At 42.5% G+C, this 27,120-nt stretch overlaps 2 protein-coding genes and 1 long non-coding RNA gene across 4 annotated transcripts in view; 1 reads left to right on the top strand and 2 right to left on the bottom strand.

Moving 5' to 3' along the window:
* LOC127941641 (teneurin-2-like) overlaps positions 1–27,120 on the bottom strand; it is a 260,234-nt gene that overhangs the window by 197,894 nt on the left and 35,220 nt on the right. The gene's annotated exons all lie outside the window — the stretch shown is intronic.
* On the bottom strand, positions 10,289–17,048 carry LOC127941654 (coiled-coil domain-containing protein 106-like). Of its 2 annotated transcripts, XM_052536966.1 has the most exons (4): positions 16,791–17,048; positions 15,319–15,468; positions 14,700–14,993; positions 10,289–10,945 (listed from the first exon to the last, which is right to left on the bottom strand). In XM_052536966.1, the coding sequence occupies exons 1-4, from the start codon at positions 17,032–17,034 to the stop codon at positions 10,629–10,631; spliced, it is 1,005 nt and encodes a 334-aa protein (XP_052392926.1). In that variant the 5' UTR covers positions 17,035–17,048; the 3' UTR covers positions 10,289–10,628. The 2 variants fall into 2 exon arrangements, with proteins under 2 accessions (XP_052392926.1, XP_052392927.1); XM_052536967.1 differs by lacking the exon at positions 15,319–15,468.
* Positions 17,195–26,783, top strand: LOC127941660 (uncharacterized). The gene is made up of 3 exons (XR_008149124.1): positions 17,195–18,411; positions 18,578–18,743; positions 26,007–26,783. It is a non-coding gene; the product is annotated as an uncharacterized LOC127941660 (long non-coding RNA).

Raw genomic sequence — 27,120 nt, 5'->3', positions numbered from 1 at the left:
TTAAATGTGAGAAAACAAATTTCGAATTAAAATATGGAAAGTAGAATTTTATTAATACGAGAATCATGGGAAAGCATGTGTTTTGAAAGTCATATTCAAAGGAACATAAAGTATACACACATACACAGACAAAAGATCTAATGGGTTAATTTTATTTGTGAAATATGCCTTCCAGGGTATTTACAGTGAAAAGTAACTATAAAAGGACTTTTTCAAAGACAGTTGCTTATAATACTGAGAGAAATGGACTGAAGAGACTGGCTTTATGCCATGTGAGGCTAATTGGCCTTGGGTTTGTTTAAGGCATTGTGATTAATGAAGTTTCTAATGACAGCTTTATGATGAAGGTGGCAATCTGTCAGCTGGTGACTGCAGCTCTCAACAGGGATAGAAATGAACAGTTAAGAGGTGATTTGAAGAAGGGAATTCTCCTGACACAAAAGGTTCTCCTGTAACCAGTGGTTCACCGAGAGAAAACAAGACACTGTGTCCTCTAGCGGACAATAAGAGGACTGCCGTCAGCAGGACTGGTGTCTGAAGCAAGTGTGAAATAACTCCAATCCTACTAGCCCATGTAGCCCGTGACGTCATAGACGGGCACCCGGAAGTATAAAAGGGTTCCTGCAGGACATGTCACCAACTTAGTTGTCTGAAGGAGACGTGAAACAAGCAGGCCGAAGACATGGTGAGGGGACACAGCATCTTACATGCGTACACCAGGACATTCATCTTCTAGGGAATTTGCTACATCCTCTAGTGGAAACTGTGGGGAACTAAATGCCAACTATGCCATGCCACGGTACATGTCTGTCCACCTGGTGAGAGAGCACCAAAAAAGGGACAAACATACACCTAACCTTTCTCCAAATGGGGCCAAGCCACTGACTCCCTGCACACATAGCTTGACAGAAATGGGGAACCCAGTTTGAGATGAATGAGGTGCATCCACGCCAAATTAAGAATACAGCTAACCCTCAGATAGCTATGTTATGCGAGCAACAGCTTATCCTGATAATACAAGGACCATGGACAGAGGCTACTTGGAAACCCTAGCAGGGGGATAGCACAATCTAAATAGGGGCTCAAGGGCACCACTACTTTTTAAAAAAACCTAGTAAAGAGAGTAGACACTGAGCTATAAAACAGCTATACTTAGATGGCTGTCCTCCACAGGTCCTAACTGAGGATTGCCAAGATCACAGAGAGTGAGCCATCTACTTAAACCATAACAGGGGAGACAGCACAGTCTAGGCAAGGGACTCAATGGTTGCTACGTAGAACCCTGACAAGGGGACTAAGCTAAAACATGGCTATCCTTCCAAGGCAATGACTCAGTACCTGCTGTAGAGGGCTTGTTCTAAGAGAAACCCAACCTAGTCATAGAAGCCAGGCTGGAACACAGCTGCCCTCATACTGCTATATTCCAGAGCCAAATAAGGGACAGTCTACTTAGTCCAACTTAATATGCAGGATTCAGAGGGACCGCCCCCCTTTAAAATACAGTGAGACCTGGGGAAGGAAGCCCTCTCCTAAACCCTACCAGCTTAACAAAGGAAGGGACATTCCCCAAAATCAAGCTAGGAGTACAGCTGTCTTCAAACAACTATGTTCCTTAAGCAATGGGCCATCCACTTGAAAAAACAAATGGGGGAAAGCTCATACTTGGCATGTGGGATACAGGGGGACCACCCCGCTTGGAAGATTCCCCTCAAATCAGGGGAGAATGCCTAACTTTATTACCCATGAGAAAATGCTCTGGGGGGGGGGGGGGGGGGGGGGGTGTTTGAGGTATCATCTTCTGCGCTTGAATCCCGAAAGGGGGAGGAACAGGAGAGAGCTGGCTCACTAGCCCTGTCTATGATCCTCAGATCATATGCGGATCCCGCAGATCAAAGCTATCACCGTGAGCTAAGATAAACCAACAAAAGTGGTTGACGTGTTCTCCAGGTGCCCTCTTATATTTTTGGGTGCCCACCTGTGACATCATGGGCTAAGTGGGCCAACAAGGTTGGAGATGTTTCATACATGCTTCAGGCACGGTTCTGCTGGCAGCAGTCCCCATATTGTCCACTAGATGATGCAGCGCAAGTTCCCTAGAAGGGGAAACACAATTTTACAGGGGACAGAAAACACACAGTTTCTGCCAATCTCACATTAATCTTGAGTACTTACAGAGTAATATTGCATTATTCATATCTCCTAAGTGTTTAGTTTTACCAGATTGGTAAAAGAAAGATACAGCTTTACACTTCTCTCTGAAAAACAGCCAAGCTCCTGGAGGCGTTCCATAGGCGGAGTGTTGTTTACATTAAATGCACATAAAATGCACTTTAATTGCCAATAAAACACAGAAATTTGATGTACCACCTGCATCTGCATTTTATTCTCACTGCCTGAAGTTCTGACTCATGATCTTTTATTTATACCTCTTAATCTTGGAGTATCGAACAATCGTCAAATCCAGTGTTGAACTGGGCCTTTTTTTTATAAAATATTAGTTACTGTAATGATGCGAACAAACAAACAAACAAACACGTAGGCAACTCCGTTGCTGTCAAACAAAATGCATCCATTGGTCCCTTAACATCTATCCCTCTCAACCAAAAACACACTTCTTTGAAGACATCCTCTTTGAGCAAGTCCTACTACACTTTTTTTTTCATGTTTAGAATGAGGATACAACTCTTTAACAGTGTTAATAACTTAGAATGCATGAAATACCCCTCCCCCCCATGTTTTATGGTACTAGTGATTCCCATTACACACTAAATCACTTGAATACACATACATACAGTACACACACACACAAACACAGCAAACACATGAAAACATATGTAGCTTACTTAAACAGTAATCACCAAACAGTTCTTCATATCCTTGTCATCAAAGTATGCTTGTAATAAAAAATAAAATCAAATTCAAAAGGCAAGTAAATCATAAAACAACAAACAAAGTGAACACAAACACACACATGAGAAAAAACTAAAATATAAGACCTTGAAAATCAAAGAACTAATAACATACAGAAATCTCAGTTGTTCTTTTTTTTCTTTTCAAATAGGTAATTTATTTGTAGACTAAAGCATGTAAGCACAGAAACTGTAATTATAGTGTGTCTATGAGGCACCCTGAAGATTGCAACATGCAAACAGAACAGATCAATAGAGCACTGGATCACCAGCACACACTATATTACTTAGTCTGTTATCGCATGACCTGCTATTTTTTTTTTTCTTTCTATAACTGGCTTTTGTCAGAGCCAATTACATTTTTAAGTCTTTCTACTTCAATAATCAAAAAATGTTGAACTTAATAATCAACAGAAATTAATTAATGGTATTTCAATCATGATAACTCTCAGAATATTTTTAGAGTTGTATTTTAATACTGTAATATTTTTACTTTGTTAGGATAGGACAATATTTGGCTGAGATTCAACTACTTGAAAATCTGAAATCAGAGGATGCTTAAAATGTTTTAGTTGTCCAAATTAAGTTCTTAGCCAGGCATATTAATAAAATGTTGCTGTTCCAACAATAGGTATACAAACTATGATTCCCATAGCAGCTCTAGACAGGTGGAGCTGGGGGAGGTGGAGGATTAAATTGATCTACAGTTTCATGACTGAGTCGGATATTAAATTAAATAAAATTTTTGCTCTATTTCGTTTATGAAAGTAGTTTCAATCAAATCCACAGCAGAACCGTTTTGCAATTCTGAGCAACACATGATGGTATTTCATTACTGAATCAATTAGCCATTTAAACGAATCACTTGAACGACTAACTCAATGACTGAAACATGCAGTGATTTGACGCTACCTACTGGCATTATTCTGTTTACATTTAAAGTACATTTTCTTTTTTTTTCCAAATAATTTAAAAATCACTATTGAATGTTTTGTTTTTAAAACATCAAAATATTATTTATGCATTGGTGCAGGTTAACTACATTAATGTCCTTTCATTAAACAGTCTGTATATCTACAAGCCACTTCAGATGCAGTTTCTGTGCCACCTCTGCATTGCAAACACATAAAAACAAATAACAAATTATTTCAAGTATAATACAAAAAAACTGAGTTAGATCTGTTATTTACATATTAATAATATTAAAACAACCCTCTTCATTGCGAGTAAATCACTCGCATATGTGACTATCTTCACTCTGGGTGACTAAATGATGTATAATATTAACCACTGGCTAATAAATTAACACAACAACAACAACAACAATTAACAAATTTTCTTGCCATGCTCAAAACACTAAAGTTTTCCCAATACACAATAAAGGTTAAAATGCCCATAAAAGGTAAAAATCTATTCAAATTCATTGGAAAAGCTAATTCCTCTTACTCCTGAAAACTAACCACCGCAAAGAATATGAATAATGTCAAAAGCAATGGGAATCAGCTATCCAAGTCCTAAACCTGCAAAAATACAAACACAATAACATGCTCAGCAAAATGTTTTCTAATTATTCAATTGACAAAATTCCAAAAAATATTGACATCATTGTTTGCCATTATCACACACCCATGGTTTATTTTATGAAATATTATTTTTTTCCATAACCAAAATAAAATCTGATAATAGTTAGACAGTTTTTTTTTCTACAGTGGTTTTTAATGCAATTGGCTCTCAAATATGAAAAATCCTTTGCAAGAGACCTTCTAAAATTTGAAGGCTTTATTATTGTTATGTATAAACTATTAAATATTAAATGTGTTATTATAAAGAAAACAGAATTTCAATGTATATTATCTTGATATTTAAAATAAGCTTTTATATTAGCAGTGGAAAAAGTTTAAATATTATGTGGGAAATATTTAATTAATATTCAATAATCACTCTACAAATGTTCACTTTGTTTCTTCACAAAATGCCTTTTTACAAATGTTAACTACAGACATTATTTTACTCATAAAAAAGGGAATTCGTGAGAAATGTTTTAATGGAGGTGCGGGGGTTGCAATAAAATAAAGAAAGATAGTGTATATATAATGATTTTAACTTTCACATCATTCAAATTTGGTATTTGGATTTTGGTGCTATTTCAGTTTACTTTCTGAATAATTATATTGATTGTATTAATTTATTTTCAACAGAACCTATTTAACATTACATAAACATAATTATCAAATTAACATAAATTTCTGCATTTATTAAAAAAAAAAACTGTTAGGGCACCTTTTACATGTTGCAGGCATAGGAAATGTACTCCGGCATTAGCATCATCAGCTTTTGCTGCTGTTGTTGAAACTGTGCAGCAAACTGGAACTAAGAAACTTCACTCTACAAAATGAATGCTTTGAGGTGGCAAAAGCATCAACAGATTAAACCACAGTAGCATGCTCTGTACAGTGACTCTGAACACCTCTGAACACGGTCCCTTTATTAACACTTCTCACACCGTCTATTTCTCCTTGTGAGGAGACGATGGAATAGTTGTGCACACGTTTTTTTGAGAGCCATGCAAATAATGGATTGTAAAAAATCATAAAATAACAGCAATGATGTGAAAGTGGGACAGATAAGGAAAGGAAAGGAAAGTTTATTTACACAATATTAACATATTAACATATTAATCACAGTAAAATAGTCATGAAGAAATAATAAAACAAAAATAAAAACAAGCAATTTTAAAACTTTGGAAATTATTTAAAAATGGACTTATTTAAAAAATGAATTTAAAACAGTTAAAAAAAAAAAAAAATTTAAATAAAATACAGTGAATACGCAAAATACAGTGTAATCGGTTCGGACATTGCACATTGCTCATTCAATAAATGCACAGCTAAACAGATGGGTTTTGAGTCTAGATTTAAATGTGACTAATGTTTTAGCACATCTGATATCTTCTGGAAGCTGATTCCAGCTGCGGGCAGCATAGTAACTAAAGGCGTTCTCCCCTTGTTTTGTGTGAACCCTTGGTATTTCTTACTAACTTGATCCTAGTGATCTGAGGGCTCTGTTAGGTTTATATTCAGTGAACATATCTGCAATATATTTCGGTCCTAGCTCATTGAGTGATTTGTAAATGAGTAAAAGTACTTTAAAAACAATCCTAAATGTAACTGGAAGCCAGTGAAAGGACCTGAGGACTGGTGTGATATGTTCAGATTTTCTGGTTCTATTCAGAATCCTGGCAGCAGCGTTCTGGATGAGCTGCAGCTGTCGAATGGTCTTTTTGTAAAGGCCGGTGAGGAACCCATTACAATAGTTCACCCTACTAGTGATAAAGGCATGAATAAGTTTCTCCAAGTCTTGACTGGAATCAAAACATCTAATTCTTGCAATGTTTTTTAGATGATAGTATGCTGATTTAGTTACTGCTTTGACATGACTACTGAAACTAAGGTCTGTCTCCAGAATCACACCAAGATTCCTGACTTGATTTTTAGTTGTTTGACCCCTAGAGTCAAGGTATGCATTCACCTTGAAAACTTCATCTTTGTTTCCAAATGCATTCTCCTTGTTTAACCCCCAAATGCATTCTCCTTGTTCTAAACATAATTTTGGTGACTTTGGAAAGAAGACCCTTTGGGCCTTACTTTTTATCAACCAGAGAGAACGTTCTGGCACATCCAACTATTAATTTCACCAATACATTGGCAGAGGGAGTCAATTGGGCTGTAGTCATTTGAAGATACCCTACAGTGTTCTCAACGCCGTTCAGAGCACAGGTAATTCCCTCTCGGCTCTGCCTCCTTTGTCAGGTGAGCGAGAGCTGGATTTACTCTGCCCAGTGAGAGCTTTGAGAATATACATTGAGCAGTCACAGCCTTTCAGGCAATCTAACCAGCTTTTTGTCTGCTTTGGGGGCCACATCAAGGGTCTTCAGTCTCAAAGCAACGCCTCTCGAGTTGGATAGTCGACGCTATCAATTTATTTTACTCCTCCATGGGCCTTGAATGCCCCATAGGAGTAAGAGCCCACTCCACTAGAGGGATGGCCTCTTCTTGGGCCTGGTCTAGAGGTGTCTCTATCAAGGACATATGTGAGGCGGCCGGCTGGTCCACTCGCCGTCCACTTCTATCAGACCTAGTCATCATGCCATCTCCAGGGAGCTAGCTCCCTAGCAGTGTAGCATTAAAGTACAAATTATGACATACAAAAATACATAGGCTACAGGCTCATGTGGATTAATCATTAAAAGATCATGATCGCGATTGCACATGCATCACACACATTAACTACTAATAACGAACATGGGATAATAGTTTATAGTCTGGATATATCTGATGCTGCGACAGCCCCATTTAAAATGAGAAACTGACCTTTAAAACTCATTACACTTGAAATAAAGATTTTAGGCCTATATGTTACATTATGCCAGTAGATAGCAACCAGTGACTGTTAAATTGCAGTTGATGTCTAATTCATTTAATCAAGAGATTCGTTCAAAAACTAATGAATCACTTACATTCATTTATAAAAATAAAAAAAAAACTATAATCATAATATATATATATATATATATATATATATATATATATATATATATATATATATATATATATATATATATATATATATATATGCTAATTTATAAAAAAATTATACTCATTTATAACAATAACTAAAAAATTGTAAGAAACCTAAGTGAATTAGCCTATATATTATTTTGTTTTTGTCTAATGTTTTGTTTTCAGAACCGAGGGAGAACAGTGATCTCTATTCTAAAGATAAATTATCCAGAGTCATAGCTTAATGAATAATATCTTGCATCAAACTAATAGCCTATTATTATTACTGTTTCTGATAGCCTATTAAAATGTAGACTAGTATGTAAAGTGTACAATCTTACAGACTTACCGTACAACAACAAGGATTTGGTACATTTATAAGGCATTAAGGCCTGTTCACACCAAGCACGTTAACTATAAAGATAACGATAATGATAGTTCTAAAAACATTTCTCAATATGAAAGAATAGCAGAGTCAGCACCAACTATAATGATAAAGGCACAGAAAAAAATTATATCATTGGAATCACTATCAGAAAGATTTTTTTTCCATCTGATGAACAATTAAAAAACTGACAGCCAATCAGAATCCATTCTGCGGATATGAGTCGCTGGTGTGGACTCTAATATTGTTATCTTTATAGGTAATCTTTAGTTATCGTGCTTGGTGTGAATGGGCCTTTATAATGCCGTTTCTCATCTAGTGTGCAAGTTTTGCAACCCCATCACCAAGAAGGGGGTCCCTTCCTTTAGTACGTTCTGCAATCCATGAAAAGAATGATATGCTTGGTAAATATTTTCTGGTTCATTAATTTTGTATATATTGGATTAATTTAAATGTGTACTTATCTGGATCATTATCCCCATAACAGCCTATGTGACCTTTACACACAACAACAACATCAAACCAACCAACAACACTTCCATATTCAAAATGGAACATTCATTTTTAGAACATAAAGGTCAGAAACACTTATAGATTAACATACAAATGAATGAAGACAGAGTTACAGTATATGAGAAGGAATATCTATTTGTGCTTTTGTGGTTTTAGTTTAATAAAAAAGGGGGGGGGGGGGGGGGGTTATAAATTATTCACCGTTTATCATCTGCAATACCATGCTGTAGCTATGTCAGAATCAGAATCAGAATGAGCTTTATTGCAAGGTATGTTCACACATACGAGGAATTTGTTTTCGTGACAGAAGCTCCGCAGTGCAACATAACAGCGACAGAACAAAAAACACAATAAGGAATAAAAAATACAAAAAAAGGTAACACTTTAGAATACTGTTCCGTCATTAATCAATAACTACAAAGGAACAAATGAGTAACGCAATATTAACAATCTAGTAACTACTGTTAACTAACAAGAAACTCTGATTAACAAATTAGTAAGTAATAGCACACAGATGACTCTAGTAGTTTACTATTAACTAGTCAATAACTACTATTTTTTTTCATTATTCCCAGAGAACTAATGAGAAAGTTTCATAATTCATGCAAAACTAAACAATAACTATGAAGGACAAATGACTAGCAGTACATTAACCTATGTCCTATTTACTGTTTAAATTTCACGCACTATATGTAATAAGTTTCGTATGCATATGACAAGCAATGTGCACATATCATACGCACACCAAAATGTGTATAATATGCAAACACGTGTATCATACGAAGACCAAATTACATATACAGTAATTTTATTATTTAACATATACTTTAAAAAAAACATAAATAATAATAAATGTGTGCATATATACATACATATATACATTTTTGTTTTTTTAATGTGTGTACCAGTTGGTGGGTCAGTGTCTTGCTCAAGGGTCTCACCTCAGTCGTTGTTTTGAGGGTGGAACAGAGCGTTGGTCATTCACTCCCCCACCTACAACCCCTGCTGGTACCGAGACTCAAACCAATATATCCACAGAGATATATTGAGACTCAAACCTGCAGCCTTTGGTTTAGAAGTCCGAATTTAACCATTAGTTCATAAGTGCCCTTATACTGTATATATATATATATATGCGTGTGTGTATCTTGTGAATGGTTATATGATCCTTTTCATTAATAACTATTATAAGAATTATGTTAACCCTCTAGTAATTACTCAAGTGTTACTTCATCCTTCTAAAAGAGTTAATAATTACTTGGATCAGTATTCTAAAGTGAAGATCATGGTAACCCACTAGTAATTACTCAAGTGTTACTTCATCCTTCTAAAAGAATTAATAATTACTTGGATCAGTATTCTAAAGTGAAGATCATGGTAACCCACTAGTAATTACTCAAGTGTTACTTCATCCTTCTAAAAGAATTAATAATTACTTGGATCAGTATTCTAAAGTGAAGATCATGGTAACCCACTAGTAATTACTCAAGTGTTACTTCATCCTTCTAAAGGAATTAATAATTACTTGGATCAGTATTCTAAAGTGAAGATCATGGTAACCCACTAGTAATTACTCAAGTGTTACTTCATCCGTCTAGAGATATTATCTAAAAGTATACTATAAAAAAAAAAAAAAAAACTCCAAATCCTCAAAAGCGTTAAATGACTTTAGGGTTTGGTTGCACATGATATTTACTCATCATGACTACAAACCAAGAAAAATACTTAACCAGAAACATGGAACAAGCAACAGCTAAAATAACAGTGTGTATAGACACATGGCCATATTTCCGATGGCTGAATTTAAACAAGAGGTATGGAAAAATATTAGGGGTGCACCCATCGAGATCGGCCGATCGTTATGCGCATCTCGTCAGTAAAGCCGGTTCTCTAATCAGTGGTAAATTCCATCAGGTGAGTGATTTCACATAGAGCAGCTGTTACTACACAGAGCCGTTGTTAACTGAGAAGATGCGCAAATCCACGTTCATTTTCAGTGTTTATTTGTGCATCTTCTCAGTTAACAACGGCTGTGTGTAGTAAATCTCTATTTGAAATCACGCACCTGATGGAATTTACCGCTGATTAGAGAACCGGCTTTACTGACGAGATGCACATAAAGATCGGCCGATCTCGATCGGTGCACCCCTAAAAAATATTAAAGTTAAAGTGGCTGTGTGTGTAGTCATTGAGCTAGAACATGCATGGAATGGTATTTATCATACAAAGAAACACACATACACATGCATAAACATAGGTTGGTTATTTTTGTCTCTCACAAAAGTCAATAAGCATGCCAGCTTTCTTTTTTTCTTCAATGGTGCTTTGCAATGGCTCCTGTCTGCATAATTCTCTGCACCGCTCTGCAAAATCAGACAGTTTCTGTCCTCTTTGGAAGGTGCCACGCAAATTTTTGTAGGCCTCGATGTCACATGCTTCGAGCTCTGCAATTGCAGCAGTATCCACAATTGTCTTTCTATCCACGCCACATTTGAAGTACGCCTGTGTTTTTGTTGTTCCACTTTTCAAATGGCCCAAGACCTTCTTGTATCTCTTAATGGCTTGCTCTGGAAGAAAGACTGACAAAGAACAGAGAATAAACCATTTGTGTGTTATGCTAATAGCATTTCTGTTTTATAAATGAATGGAATTTGGAAATCTGCAACAAGGAATTACAGCGTTAAAGTCTTTGCTGAATTTGGTGGTTGTAGGTGGAAAGCTAGGAGAAGTTTATCTTGGAAAATTAGGGTCTAAGAAGTAGGAGAACCATAATAATAATATAAAAGTGCCTCTATTATGCTATTTAAATAGCTATTAATTTGTTTTTGAGGTTAGGTTTAAATGCATTAAAGGTCAAAAAACTATTTTCATTAAATGTTCATTGCAGTATAATCTCTCTTCTCTTAACCCTCTTAACTCCTCCTTTCCGACAGCTAACCCAGCTCTGATTGGTCAGATTACCCAGTTTGTAGTGGTAGGTCAACAGCACATATCAGAAATGAAATCCCATTACCAAATCTGAGGCTTTAGGGTATGGAAGTAAATTAATGACATATATATATTTGAAAAATAATAATAAAAAAAACATCTGAATTGCACTAATTATAAATAAAATCCATTGCTTTAACAGTGCTTGCATTTTTAGGGTCTGAAACTCGATGTGGTTGTATATTTAAACTAGGGTTGGGCACAAGTTCACAAGACTTACATATGGAAGCATATGGGTAGCAGTATTCAATTTGGGATGTAATATGCAAAATGACAATGCAATATGTAAAATGGCAATGCATTTCTGTATTTACTTTTACATTTTCCAATACATTTGTGCAACGTTTGGAGCAAAATGAAAATGAAAATTAAATTACATAATTTTAATTTGCCATTTCATACACCAGTTTTAATATGTAAAATGAATACTAATTTTAACGCTTTATAAGTTGCAAAATTAAAATGAAAATGTATTACAGAAATGATTAGATATGTATAACATGTTCAAGCAAAAACTGTGGCAAAATGATCATTTAAATGCTATTTTTCTTAAATGCATTAACACTCACAGTCAATACACTTACGATTGCATTTTCATTCAATGTCCCGCAATGAATGTAGCAAAATTCAATGTGCACATTGAAAATGCATTCTGAGCCGATCACGTGTCCGCCCCCTCGCGCCATGTGAATCACTGCGTGAACAAGGCGGGGCTTGCAGAGGTCAAGAGACTCAAATCTCAAGAAGAGGATTCAAGTGAGAGAACATGGGCAAGACAGTTGGCCCGTGTACGTTTTGATCATTTCGGTTTATGGCTTCAATATTTCATTCGCACTTGTGGGCGGAGGTGAAACACTGCTTTCATCTGATTGGTGAAAACGCCACCTTCAGCTCTGTCTTTTCATTCTTTCAGGCAGAATAAGAGTCAGTACTATAATGTCTGAAACCACCGCTCACTGTTAATTAGAATAATATTTGAATCAGATGTAGCTGGGCACATAATTCGTGCTGCTGAGACCTGCAAATTATTTCTAGGTTGTAGTATTGTATGAATATTGTCCCACTGATAAATACAGTGAAAATAGTTCTCTCTCTTTGGATAAAAGTGAAGTGGAAATAAAAATCAATAATAGACTGAACAGTTCAATGTCTGTAACATTTACCACTCTCATATTTTAAGTCATAAGGCACTGGGTATGTGTGTGTGACATTAATAAATAATTGTAAAAATTAATATAGTTACATTTCTAAATAAAAATAGTCAAATTAGCTCTGTGCGGCTCAGTGCTCCTGTAGCCTACCCCAGAGCGCCCTCTCGCGGCTGTAGACGGTAATGTTTTCTCTTGGTTCTAAATGAATGTGACTTATAGTCCAGTGCGACTTATATATGTTTTTTTCCTCATCATGATGTATTTTTGGACTGATGCGACTTATACCGAAAAATACGGGTAACATTATTATTATTATTTATTATGAGAGTAATTGACAAAGACTAGAACTTTAATGTTTCACCAAATTCAGCTCAGATCTTCAGACTCGTATAACTGGCCAGACTTACCTTCCCAAAAAATCCTATTTAATTTTATTTCATAAATTTAACTATATTTATTTCCATTTCACTGTTATCCAAGGAGACAGAACTATTTGCACTGTTTTTATCAGTGGGAAAATATTTATAGGCCTACAATACAGTATATACAACCTAGAAATAATTTAATGGGGTCTCTTGCAAGTCGCAGCAGCACGAATTATGTGCCCAGCTACATCTGATTCAAATATTATGCTAATTAACAGTGAGCGGTGGTTTCAGACATTACAGTGCTTCACTCGCACTGATTCTTATTCTGCCTGAAAGAATGAAAAGACCGAGCTGAAGGTGGAGCGATTCGACCAATCAGATGAAAGCAGTGTTTCAGCTCCGCCCACAAGTGTGAATGAAATATTGAAGCCATAAACCGAAATGATCAAAACGTACACTGGCCAACTGTCTTGTCCATGTTCTCTCACTTGAATCCTCTTCTTGAGATTTGAGTCTCTTGACCTCTGCAAGCCCCGCCTTGTTCACGCAGTGATTGACATGGCGCGAGGGGGCGGACACGTGATCGGCTCAGAATGCATTTTCAATGTGCACATTGAATTTTGCTACATTCATTGCGGGACATTGAATGAAAATGCAATCGTAAGTGTCTTGACTGTGAGTGTTAATGCATTTAAGAAAAATAGCATTTAAATGATCATTTTGCCACAGTTTTTGCTTGAACATGTTATACATATCTAATCATTTCTGTAATATATTTTCATTTTAATTTTGCAACTTATAAAGCATTAAAATTAGTATTCATTTTACATATTAAAACTGGTGTATGAAATGGCAAATGAAAATTATGTAATTTAATTTTCAATTTCATTTTGCACCAAACGTTGCACAAATGTATTGGAAAATGTAAATGTAAATACAGAAATGCATTGTCATTTTACATATTGCATTGTCATTTTGCATATTACATGCCAAATTGAATATTGCTGCCCATATGCTTCCATACTTACAAGATGTTTTTTCAGTGGTGCTCATGACCTGCAAATCAGTCATCAGTCACCCTTCTTTACTCTGTTTATGTGGTAAGTGACATTTTATGTACTGTAATGTAACAGGCAATCATTAGCAATAGTAATTTGTTTTCCATGCCTTTCTGAATACAGATTCATGCTTCGGGCACACCCCCTAATCCCCCCAGTCCCAGACCCACCCAGTCCTTTCTTCCTTTCCCATGCAGGAGTATGTAAATTCTGTGAATTGTCACGTAAACAAAAAAATTCACAAAGAATGAATAATGAAATCTTATAACGCAAATTAGATAGTTTTAATATGATTTAATTTATATATGTGTGTCCAAGAACTCTCATAATCAAAGATAAGACTTTTCTGACTTTTTATGGCCTTACATTTTTTAAATCATAATTTTTTTAGACTTTCATTTGTCTGGTATTGTCTAAGTAAAGTGGTTGTTACAGTTTTCTACTGTGATCTCTTTTGTTTTCTATTGGTGGATTTAATTAAGACTGTTTTGTTAATTTGTCATACACTTCATCACTAAAGCCACCCATTTGTGACAATTAGCTTTTTTAAACAAAAAAAAGTTTTAGTCAAACACCAAAATGTTTCCATTTAATTTTTCTTTCTTTCTTTTTTCTTTTCCTGTTTATTTTAAAAGTTTCATTCAAAAAAGTATCAGCCTGTCCCATTTCACTGCAATGTATTGCTAAATAAACAAATAAATAAAATGAAACATAGATGTATGGGGAACTGTACACAAAGATTACTGTAAGGACATTTAAAATACATACCTCTTGTGCATTTCTGCTTTTTTTTCCCATTCCTTTTCTTGGCTTTATCCTTGTTTTTGCTGGATTTTCGGGGTGCAGGGGATGAAGAGGATTGAGATGAGAATGAGGTTGATTCAGAGGAGGACGATGAGTCAACTTTGTGATGTCTTTTTTTCCTCTCAACTTTTCCTCTACTCTTTGTCTTCTTTTTCCGTTCTGTATGAAGGTCATCTTCTGTACTGGAAGACTGTGACACAGGATCATCATATTTGGGTTTGCAGGAAGCTCCCATCATGTCTTCCTTTGCTGACAAGGCTGATAAGGAATACAAACCAAATCATATTTACATTCACATTTAATTTCTTCCATATTTGCCAACTTCCAGTCTAATGCTATTGTTAAATGTTGATATTCTGCTACCTTTGTTAAAGAACACCACAAAATATATTTTAAAACAACAATAACAACAAATAGGCCTCAGACTAACCTGCTCCATCTTATGCCAGGATATGTTATTATGTGGACTATGTACATTTTCCACAGTAAAAAGTGAATTCATATCTATGTATAGTACACATTACCAAGTAAAACAAATAACTGGTTGTAAAGTTTAATTGATTTTAGAGATAAAACAATTTACCATTGGTCAGACTGCTACGCAGGAAATCTCTCTCACTTTCGATGTCCTTGCATTTGTCCTCTAAGAATTTAATTTTAGCTTTTAAAAAAGCATTTTCCTCCTTCATTTTTTGAAGGGACACCTGTTGAGTTGGTGCTGTTGCTGATGCTCCTGATGGAATATATATAAAAAAAAATAAAAAACACTGTTGCACTGTAACCCTCCATCCATCTATATATACATATACAGTATATACATACATTTACAAATTTATTGTTAATTTTTTTCATTAGCCTAAGCGACCCAAGCTCACCCAATAACTACAGAGGAACAAATGAGTAATAAATGATTCATTGAATCCTTCGATCAAAAGATTATTTAAAAATGGCTGATTCAATTAGGATCAAATCAAGTTTCTGTTTTTAGGAATGAATCATAATTGGCTCACTCAATTCGTTCAAAACAGATTAATACAGAAACGAAACACTGCATTGTTGCTTTTGAGATGCACATCAGCTCTGCTCGGGCTTTGGAACCATTCCATTTGTAAACCAGAAATAAAGAAAAAATGTGTCTAAATGTAACTCACTCAATTAACTTATTTTCTGTTCAACTGCTGTATAAAATTATTTAAAAATTTGCGATCACAGTCACGTGCTGATTCTTGTGTGAAATTACTTAAATACATAAAAACTCACACAGGGATTTTTTTTCTTTCGTTATTTAAATTATATAGTCAAGCATTTTATTCTAATAGGTCACTGACATGGGCCTACCTGACAATGTCAGCAAGCGTGAATAACAAGAGGGCGATCGTTTCTAAATGAACGCAACCCTTGTCTATCTCTCTTTCTCAATATCGTCCCACAGTCACACAAGAGTACTGCACAATAACTATGTAAGGAGAAGGCTTTAAACTCGAATCAAATAAATATCACACCTTATTAAGTTCCCTTCTTTTTAAAGAACGTCAGAAGCTACACTTGAAACATTTTGCGCGAAAAAGAACAAATGCCGACGTGAGCTGGTGCGCAGCTCGTTAATACTGAGCTCTGATTGGCCAATCGTCGTTATTTAGTTTTAAAATTATTATATGTAGAGAACATTAATATTTAATCTGCACGATAGGTTTTACCCGATAAACAACATTAATGTAACATTAATGTGAAGGGGGGTGGTAAGAGGGATGGTGGTTTTACAGAGGTGTTTTTTTTTTTCCTCGACAAGGAGGATAATTTACCCGCACCCCCCGTCAATTCAGCCCGAACAATTAATTACCTTCATTGCTTAAATTATGATTTTGTAATTAAAATATTTAACCAGTTTTGTTAATGAACATTATTGCCTCGCAAATCACTAATTGACCGATACTTTTAAGTGGTGCTAGGCCTAACTTACTAACGTACACACACTAACGTACACACACATGCTGCTAATCGCATTATAATATGCCTGGCTAGAACTTAAAATAGATAATTTACCAGCATCATTACCATCATTTTCCTCATTTTCCTCAACAAGGCGATTGGGTGGTACCCTTTTACGCGGAATCCTTCGATCAGCCATGCTTTCTCCCGAACTGTCTGCAGATTCAGAATCAGGTCGCCGTTGTTCCAACGTCTTGTAAAAGCAACTTCCGTCCACACAGATGAACTCTACCGCCGTGAATGATTCCTCCCCTTCATTTACGTTGTCCCAATATGTTATATAATTAATCACTGGCCTTACACCAGTCATTCTCAAATCATTTAACATTTTAATTATGTTTTTAGATTTTCCTTTGTTTTTATTACCAGTTATGAAATCCATCTTTTTGAGAGAACACTTGTTTGTGGTTCCTTAGTAGGCTAGGCACGTCCGGTAAATGTTTTATTACGTATTATGTCACGGGGTGACGAAAGAGAAGCGGAACTAAGTCCCGCCGGAATTTTGTGTTCCCCTCGGGACGGTGTCGCGGTAACACCGGTCCACTTCCGGGTTGCGCCCGATGTCACAATAACAACGCTAATGACCGATTGACATCTGGTGTGGGGGGTTTGATGTGGCGATCTGTGAGAGGATTATGGAGGCGGAGTAACCACATAAAAAGAGGAGTGCAGAGACCATACGGGAGATTCTATTTGGTCGTTCGTTCTCCCGGCTATTCTTCCTGGTTGGCTTGCCCCCGTGTGTGGTTCTTCTCTTTGGATGTGTTCCCCTAGGAGAAGTGAATTCCTGGGACGTTTGGGCTGGCGTGTGGAGGTATTTGAGGACTATTGTGGGGTTTCGGCTATCTGGCTGTGCGACAGATATATCAGCGATCGAGTGGAGATATTCAGGACAGAAAGAGTGTGAGTTCTGGAAAGCAAGTGAAGACCAGGCCGCGCCATCACTATCGGAGGGAAGTTAAGAGACCTGATCTGGGACTTCGATCAATTGTATACATCTGGACTGGGAGTGATAACGTGTGAAGTGGACGGAGCCATCGTTGGGTGAGTGCTGGCTCTATTTGCACTAAGAGTGGGTGTGCCGTGTCTGAAGTGGTGTGTTTGCACAATAAATCGTTTGAAGTGAAGTTACAGAGTGTGGGGAAGATATATAGAGTTAATGCCGGACGCTCATCACCCCGAGAGCCCACCACCGTCACCGTAATCCACACCCAGGCACTCAATTGAAGTATCCCCAAGCCGTAAGCCCCATTTCTTATTCAAGAACACATACATGCTGTTGATTACTTATCCCGCTGTGTAGATCGCAGGATCCTCTGGGCCGAGCGCCGCATGTGATGTCCCTATGAAAGGAGGTGGACACACGAATCATTCCTTTCCCGGTTTTAACCGAAGCATCTCCCAGCCGTAAGCCCCACTACTTATTCAAGAACACATACTTACTGTTGATTACTTACTCTGCTGTGCAGATCGCAGGATCCTCTGGGCCGAATACTGTATGTGATGTCCCTGTAGAAAGAGGTGGACACACGAATTATTCCTTTTCCGGTCTTAACCGAAGCATCTCCCAGCCGTAAGCCCCACTACTTATTCAAGAACACATACTTACTGTTGATTACTTACTCTGCTGTGCAGATCGCAGGATCCTCTGGGCCGAATACTGTATGTGATGTCCCTGTAGAAAGAGGTGGACACACGAATTATTCCTTTTCCGGTCTTACCCGAAGCATCTCCCAGCCGTAAGCCCCACTACTTATTCAAGAACACATATTTACTGTTGATTACTTACTCTGCTGTGCAGATCGCAGGATCCTCTGGGCCGAATACTGTATGTGATGTCCCTGTAGGAAGAGGTGGACACACGAATTATTCCTTTTCCGGTCTTACCCGAAGCATCTCCCAGCCGTAAGCCCCACTACTTATTCAAGAACACATACTTACTGTTGATTACTTACTCTGCTGTGCAGATCGCAGGATCCTCTGGGCCGAATACTGTATGTGATGTCCCTGTAGAAAGAGGTGGACACACGAATTATTCCTTTTCCGGTCTTAACCGAAGCATCTCCCAGCCGTAAGCCCCACTACTTATTCAAGAACACATACTTACTGTTGATTACTTACTCTGCTGTGCAGATCGCAGGATCCTCTGGGCCGAACGCCGTATGTGATGTCCCTATGAAAAGAGGTGGACACAAGAATTATTCCTTTCCCGGTCACAACCGAAGCATCTCCCAGCCGTAAGCCCCATTACTTATGCAAGAACACATACTTGCTGTTGATTACTTACTCTGCTGTGCAGATCGCAGGATCCTCTGGGCCGAACGCCGTATGTGATGTCCCTATGAAAAGAGGTGGACACAAGAATTATTCCTTTCCCGGTCACAACCGAAGCATCTCCCAGCCGTAAGCCCCATTACTTATGCAAGAACACATACTTGCTGTTGATTACTTACTCTGCTGTGCAGATCGCAGGATCCTCTGGGCCGAACGCCGTATGTGATGTCCCTATGAAAAGAGGTGGACACAAGAATTATTCCCTTTCCCGGTCTCGACCGAAACATCCACGAGCTCTACTTACCCGGATACCCCCCCTCACTCCGGGACGGGTGACAGACTATCCTGGCTCTTGCTGACCCCGAACAGGCACGAACTGCCGACGACTCCACGCCTTCCCAGCGTCTGAGGTCTGGCTCTGTTCTGGTCGGGAGACACGGAAGGAACACTGAACTTTTAAATTGCTTTTAACCAAATAAAACCTTGTTCATTTTTTTTATACTCTCGTCCGTCTGGTTCTTCTGGTACGCTCCCCGAGGTGATCCTGGGTTTCAGGGGTGGGTGCAGTCCAGCTTGGCCCCCCCGACCTGTGACAGATTTGGCGTAGTCGGCAGGATTTCACCTCGGGTTGAGCGACCAGGGATTCTCAGATGGCCGACGACGAGGCACTGGGGGCCCCACCCCGAGTCATGCCAGTGTTCATGGGAAACCCCTGGGTCCAGAAATATGGAGGAAATGAGTCAGAGGTGCGCCTCTCCGAATGGCGGGCTCAGATCGAATATCTGGCCGGGCTACAGGGACTGAGCGCGACCCAACAGCTACAGTTTGCCCTCAACTCCCTTGACGGGGAAGCGCGGCGGGAAGTCCAAGCCGCCCCCGAAGCTGTCCGAACCACCGCCCAGTCTGTGTTCAGATTCCTGACGGAAAGGTATGGTGACGCCACTCCAACTGCGGTTCTCCGGGCCCAGTTCTTCAGCAGCAAGCAGGGCCCCCGCCAATCCGTCAGAGCTTTCGCCCTCCAACTACGGGAGCGAGTTACCAGGCTGCAGGGACGCCCAGACCATGGTCTCGGAGATAGTGAGACTCTGTTGAGGGACCAATTCCTGTTGGGGCTAAGGGAAGGCCCGGTACGCCAGGGACTTAGAGTCCAATTCAGAAGGGAGCCGGAACTCACCTTCGAAGACCTAAAAAAGGAAGCGGTGGCATTGGAGAACGATCAGGTTGAGGTGCAAGAACCCCCTGTGTGTGCGGCCGTAAGTAGCTCCGCAGTGGCTGTCCCCGACATGGCAGAGTGGAAACAGACTCTGAAGCTCGAACTCCTAAAGGATGTCCGGGAGCAGATGGCGGAGCTAACCAAGACGCTCGTGGACGAGCTGCGTTCTGAGGCTACCAGGCCAGAGGTGAGGCCCATCTCGCGGGACCGGGTGTACTCGGACGGGAACAGGGACGCAGGGAGGCGGCCTAACCGGCCCAACCGGCCCCAGTTTGAATGGGACGAGCAAGGACGACCTATCTGCAACCGCTGTGGCCAACCAGGCCATTACAGCCGACAGTGTGGTCCTCGAAGAGGTTCGGAGGGGGGTTTTTAGGTCGACCGGCCACAGTGGGTCGTGTGGTCGGGACCCCCTTAGATGACCCACCCATCAGAGCAGGCTCCAAGGACAGGCTGGTCGGGCATAGCCCAGTGGTGGAGGTCCAGGTGTGTGGTGTGAAGGTGCCCTGTCTCGTCGACACCGGATCCCAGGTGACCCTATTCGCGGAGAGCCTGTCACAAGAGCTGTTTGGAGATCAGAGGATGCATGGGACGGAGGCTCCCTGGCTCTCCCTGAAAGGAGCAAATGGTCTGGACATCCCCTACATTGGCTACAGGCTGACGGACTTGGAGATCCACGGAGTGATCGTGCCCCAGAAGGGAGTGATCATCGTAAAGGACCACTGTCTGGGGAGTCACCGGGCCTTGCTAGGTATGAATGTATTATCTGCATGTTGGGAAGAATTGTTTCGGGCAACGCCCGCTCGAGGGATCTCGCTGGCCGAACAACAGGAATGGGAACGTGTCGCCGCTGACTGCCGACGGATCCAGATGTCCCGGGCCCGGCAAGGCCGCGAAGGGACAGGTCGGGTAGCGTGCCGTTATGCCCTGTCCGTGCCAGCGAACAGCGAGGCCCTAGTATGGGTGCGAGTCCTCCAGCGGGACGTGGGAGCGGAGGAATGGGTGTTGGTGGAGCCCCACTGGGATGGCCAGCAGGTAGAAGTCGCCAGAGGTTTGGCCGTGGCACGAAGAGGACGGATCCCGGTGAGAGTTCGGAACGGGACGCCCCATGTTGTGCACCTACATAAACACCAGCGGCTGGTCAAGGTAACGCCGGTAGAATCCCATCAGGTGCGGGAGGACCAGGACGTGAGCTTTCGCCAAGTACACCCCGCGGTGGTGGAAGTGGCCCTTACCCAAGCGAGCTCGTCGCCCCAGAGCCTAGGGGAGGAGGTGCCCGGCCACTTGAAGGGAAGTTCCCTGCAAGGGGAGGAGCTGGGACCGACACAGGCCAGGAAGCTGCGAGACCTGCTGAGCAAGTGGCAACATGTCTTCTCGGCACACGAAGAGGACTACGGCTGCACCAACGTCGTGCAACATCGGATCCCCACCGGAGATGCAGAGCCCAGTAGAGAAAGGTACCGACCCGTCCCACCTACCCTGTACACGGAGGTCCGTACACTGCTGCAAGGTATGCTCAATCGAGGGGTTGTTAGAGAGAGCAGCAGCCCGTGGGCAGCTCCCATCGTGTTGGTACAGAAGAAGACTGGCGCATGGAGGTTTTGCGTCGACTACCGCAAGCTGAACCTGGTCACTAGGAAGGACGCGTTCCCCCTACCCCGGATTGAGGACTCCCTGGCTGGCTTGACACGCTCGGCATGGTACTCCACGCTGGACTTGGCAAGTGGCTACTGGCAGGTGCAAGTGGCCGAGGCCGACCGGGAGAAGACCGCCTTTACCACCCCGTTCGGTCTCTTTGAGTGGGACCGGATGCCCTTCGGCCTCTGCAACGCTCCTGCCACCTTCCAGAGGCTGATGCAGCGGTGCCTGGGAGGTCAGTTGATGGAGTCCGCCTTGGTATACCTGGACGATGTGATTGTCTATTCCCCAGATTTCGACTCCCACTTACAACACCTTGAGCAGGTCTTCGGGGCCATGGAGAAATATGGGCTGAAGCTCCAGCCGGACAAATGCCATCTGTTACGGCGGGAGGTTAAATTCTTGGGACACTGTGTGAGCGCGGCGGGAGTTTCGGTCGACCCGGAGAAGGTGTCGGCGGTGCGAGAGTGGGCTGCCCCGCAGACGGTGAAGCAGGTCCGGTCATTCCTGGGCTTCGTGGGGTACTACCGCCGCTTTATCAAGGACTTCTCCAAGATCGCAAAGCCCCTAAATCAGTTGCTGGCTGGGACAGGACGCCCCCGAGGTCACGGATCGCCGGCTATCCTATGGAGCCCCGAGTGTGAGGCTGCGTTCCGGCGACTGAAAGACGAGTTGCTGCAGGCGCCGATTCTGGCGTATGCTGACTTCTCCAAGCCCTTTGTCCTATACACGGACGCTAGCAACCTGGGTTTGGGGGCCGTGTTGGCCCAGCAACAGGACGGTGTAGAGCGGGTCGTAGCCTACGCAAGCCGGAGCCTTCATCCAGCAGAGAGGAACGACGCCAATTACAGCTCCTTCAAGTTGGAACTGCTGGCGTTGAAATGGGCACTCAGCGAAAAGTTTAAAGATTACTTGTGGGGTGCCCAGGTGACGGTAGTAACTGATAACAACCCCCTAGTACATCTACAGACGGCGAAGTTGGGGGCAGTGGAACAGCGCTGGGTGGCCCAGTTGGCCAATTACAACTACCAGCTCCGATACCGGCCAGGACGGGAGAACACCAACGCTGACGCCCTGTCCCGACTCCCGGAAGCTCAAGGTCCGAGGGACCCACCGGAACCCACGCCAGACCCCGAAGGAGAGGAGTATATGGTGGGCATTGTGGAGGCGCCGGGGACTCAACATGAGGGGATGCCTGTGAGTTGGGGATGGGACCCCTGCCGCTGGAAAGAGCGACAGCAGGCCGACAGGGAGATCAGTGGCTTGATGCGATGGCTGGAACGGGGCCGAAAACCGACGTTGGCCGAACAACGGGCCCAAGGGGGAACAGGAAGGAAGCTGTTGGGACAATGGGCCAGACTACAGGTGAAGGAGGGAGTACTCTGTAGGTCTGTCCGAGATCCGGGGCTGGACGAGGAACTCCGACAGATCGTTGTCCCCGAAGGCCAGGTACAAGAGCTCTTGATAGCGTACCATGATCAGCTAGGCCACCAAGGGCACGAGAAAACGGTCTCTCTCTTGAGGCGACACTTCTACTGGCCCAACCTAGAAGCAACGGTACGTACCTTCGTCCAGGCCTGTCCTCGTTGCACCTTGTTCAAAGCCAGGAAGGAGGCACGAGCACCGATGGTCCCCATCCAGGCAAAGGCTCCTCTCCACATAGTCGCAATGGACTTCTTGACTTTGGGTCGGCCGGCAGACCGCTATCAGAACATCCTTGTCATAACCGACTTGTTCACCAAGTACTCCTGGGCCATTCCTACTTTGGACCAGACGGCGAACACCACCGCCACTGCTCTGTGGAGAGCTGTCTTCCAGCCGTTCGGTTGCCCCGAGTTCCTACACTCGGACCAAGGGCCAAACTTCGAGTCTCGGGTAATCAGAGAGCTGTGTAAAGTGTACGGCTGCACCAAGACCCATACCACTACTTACCACCCCCAGGGAAATGGCGGATGCGAGCGGTTCAATCAGACCCTATTGAACTTGCTCGGCACGCTAGACCAAGAACATCAGAGCGACTGGGTGAGTGTGCTACCAAATCTGGTTCAGGCCTACAATAATAGTACGCACAGTACCACGGGCTACGCCCCCACTTATTTGATGTTTGGCAGGCATGTGCGGATGCCCACCGACTTATTGCTGGGGACGGCAGCAACCGAGGAGGAGGGGAACGTAACCGAATGGGTAAGGCGCCACCACCAACGCCTCCATTTTGCATACGAGCAAGTCTCGGGACGGATCCGAGCGGCTGGGAAGAAAAACAAGAGGCTGTACGACCGGACGGCTCGGGAAGCCCCCCTTCTCCCAGGAGAAAGGGTCCTGGTAAGGGACAACCGGCGACAAGGGAAGGGGAAGCTCAGTGACCGATGGGAGAATGCACCGTACGTGGTCGAGGGCCAGCAGCGGCCTGGACAGCCAGTATATACAATTCGGCCCGAAGGAAAAGCCGGGCCCGCTAGAGTGGTCCATCGGAACATGATCCGCCCCTGTCCGAACTATCCCAGCCCCGTAGAGGAGGCGCCAAAGGAGCCTGAAGTGGTAGCCCCGTGGATAGCAGGATGGGCCGTGATCCCAGGAGAGCGGGGAAATGTCCCCGCAGAAATGGCCCCCAGAGACCCGATGGATATGCCTGCGGACATCGACCCTGTCTCGCCATCACGACGGTCCCAGAGGGAGAACCGAGGTCGGCCCCCGGCACGCTATGGAGAATGGGCGACTGAAAGGCGTTCTAGGGACTAGAACGGTTTGGCAGGGGGGTATGTCACGGGGTGACGAAAGAGAAGCGGAACTAAGTCCCGCCGGAATTTTGTGTTCCCCTCGGGACGGTGTCGCGGTAACACCGGTCCACTTCCGGGTTGCGCCCGATGTCACAATAACAACGCTAATGACCGATTGACATCTGGTGTGGGGGGTTTGATGTGGCGATCTGTGAGAGGATTATGGAGGCGGAGTAACCACATAAAAAGAGGAGTGCAGAGACCATACGGGAGATTCTATTTGGTCGTTCGTTCTCCCGGCTATTCTTCCTGGTTGGCTTGCCCCCGTGTGTGGTTCTTCTCTTTGGATGTGTTCCCCTAGGAGAAGTGAATTCCTGGGACGTTTGGGCTGGCGTGTGGAGGTATTTGAGGACTATTGTGGGGTTTCGGCTATCTGGCTGTGCGACAGATATATCAGCGATCGAGTGGAGATATTCAGGACAGAAAGAGTGTGAGTTCTGGAAAGCAAGTGAAGACCAGGCCGCGCCATCACTATCGGAGGGAAGTTAAGAGACCTGATCTGGGACTTCGATCAATTGTATACATCTGGACTGGGAGTGATAACGTGTGAAGTGGACGGAGCCATCGTTGGGTGAGTGCTGGCTCTATTTGCACTAAGAGTGGGTGTGCCGTGTCTGAAGTGGTGTGTTTGCACAATAAATCGTTTGAAGTGAAGTTACAGAGTGTGGGGAAGATATATAGAGTTAATGCCGGACGCTCATCACCCCGAGAGCCCACCACCGTCACCGTAATCCACACCCAGGCACTCAATTGAAGTATCCCCAAGCCGTAAGCCCCATTTCTTATTCAAGAACACATACATGCTGTTGATTACTTATCCCGCTGTGTAGATCGCAGGATCCTCTGGGCCGAGCGCCGCATGTGATGTCCCTATGAAAGGAGGTGGACACACGAATCATTCCTTTCCCGGTTTTAACCGAAGCATCTCCCAGCCGTAAGCCCCACTACTTATTCAAGAACACATACTTACTGTTGATTACTTACTCTGCTGTGCAGATCGCAGGATCCTCTGGGCCGAATACTGTATGTGATGTCCCTGTAGAAAGAGGTGGACACACGAATTATTCCTTTTCCGGTCTTAACCGAAGCATCTCCCAGCCGTAAGCCCCACTACTTATTCAAGAACACATACTTACTGTTGATTACTTACTCTGCTGTGCAGATCGCAGGATCCTCTGGGCCGAATACTGTATGTGATGTCCCTGTAGAAAGAGGTGGACACACGAATTATTCCTTTTCCGGTCTTACCCGAAGCATCTCCCAGCCGTAAGCCCCACTACTTATTCAAGAACACATATTTACTGTTGATTACTTACTCTGCTGTGCAGATCGCAGGATCCTCTGGGCCGAATACTGTATGTGATGTCCCTGTAGGAAGAGGTGGACACACGAATTATTCCTTTTCCGGTCTTACCCGAAGCATCTCCCAGCCGTAAGCCCCACTACTTATTCAAGAACACATACTTACTGTTGATTACTTACTCTGCTGTGCAGATCGCAGGATCCTCTGGGCCGAATACTGTATGTGATGTCCCTGTAGAAAGAGGTGGACACACGAATTATTCCTTTTCCGGTCTTAACCGAAGCATCTCCCAGCCGTAAGCCCCACTACTTATTCAAGAACACATACTTACTGTTGATTACTTACTCTGCTGTGCAGATCGCAGGATCCTCTGGGCCGAACGCCGTATGTGATGTCCCTATGAAAAGAGGTGGACACAAGAATTATTCCTTTCCCGGTCACAACCGAAGCATCTCCCAGCCGTAAGCCCCATTACTTATGCAAGAACACATACTTGCTGTTGATTACTTACTCTGCTGTGCAGATCGCAGGATCCTCTGGGCCGAACGCCGTATGTGATGTCCCTATGAAAAGAGGTGGACACAAGAATTATTCCTTTCCCGGTCACAACCGAAGCATCTCCCAGCCGTAAGCCCCATTACTTATGCAAGAACACATACTTGCTGTTGATTACTTACTCTGCTGTGCAGATCGCAGGATCCTCTGGGCCGAACGCCGTATGTGATGTCCCTATGAAAAGAGGTGGACACAAGAATTATTCCCTTTCCCGGTCTCGACCGAAACATCCACGAGCTCTACTTACCCGGATACCCCCCCTCACTCCGGGACGGGTGACAGACTATCCTGGCTCTTGCTGACCCCGAACAGGCACGAACTGCCGACGACTCCACGCCTTCCCAGCGTCTGAGGTCTGGCTCTGTTCTGGTCGGGAGACACGGAAGGAACACTGAACTTTTAAATTGCTTTTAACCAAATAAAACCTTGTTCATTTTTTTTATACTCTCGTCCGTCTGGTTCTTCTGGTACGCTCCCCGAGGTGATCCTGGGTTTCAGGGGTGGGTGCAGTCCAGCTTGGCCCCCCCGACCTGTGACAATTACTACTGAATTAATTAATTTTCTATTATTTATTTTTAGATGCTTCCTAAACTTGACGTTTATAGATTTTTTGGATTAAAAAAAAAATGTTTTACA

This window comes from Carassius gibelio, chromosome A21 (assembly GCF_023724105.1).
Source record: "Carassius gibelio isolate Cgi1373 ecotype wild population from Czech Republic chromosome A21, carGib1.2-hapl.c, whole genome shotgun sequence".
In the NCBI taxonomy this organism is placed as follows: Eukaryota; Metazoa; Chordata; class Actinopteri; order Cypriniformes; family Cyprinidae; genus Carassius; species Carassius gibelio.
The sequence above is the reverse complement of the archived record's forward strand: the minus strand, read 5'-3'. Positions and strand labels throughout refer to the sequence as shown.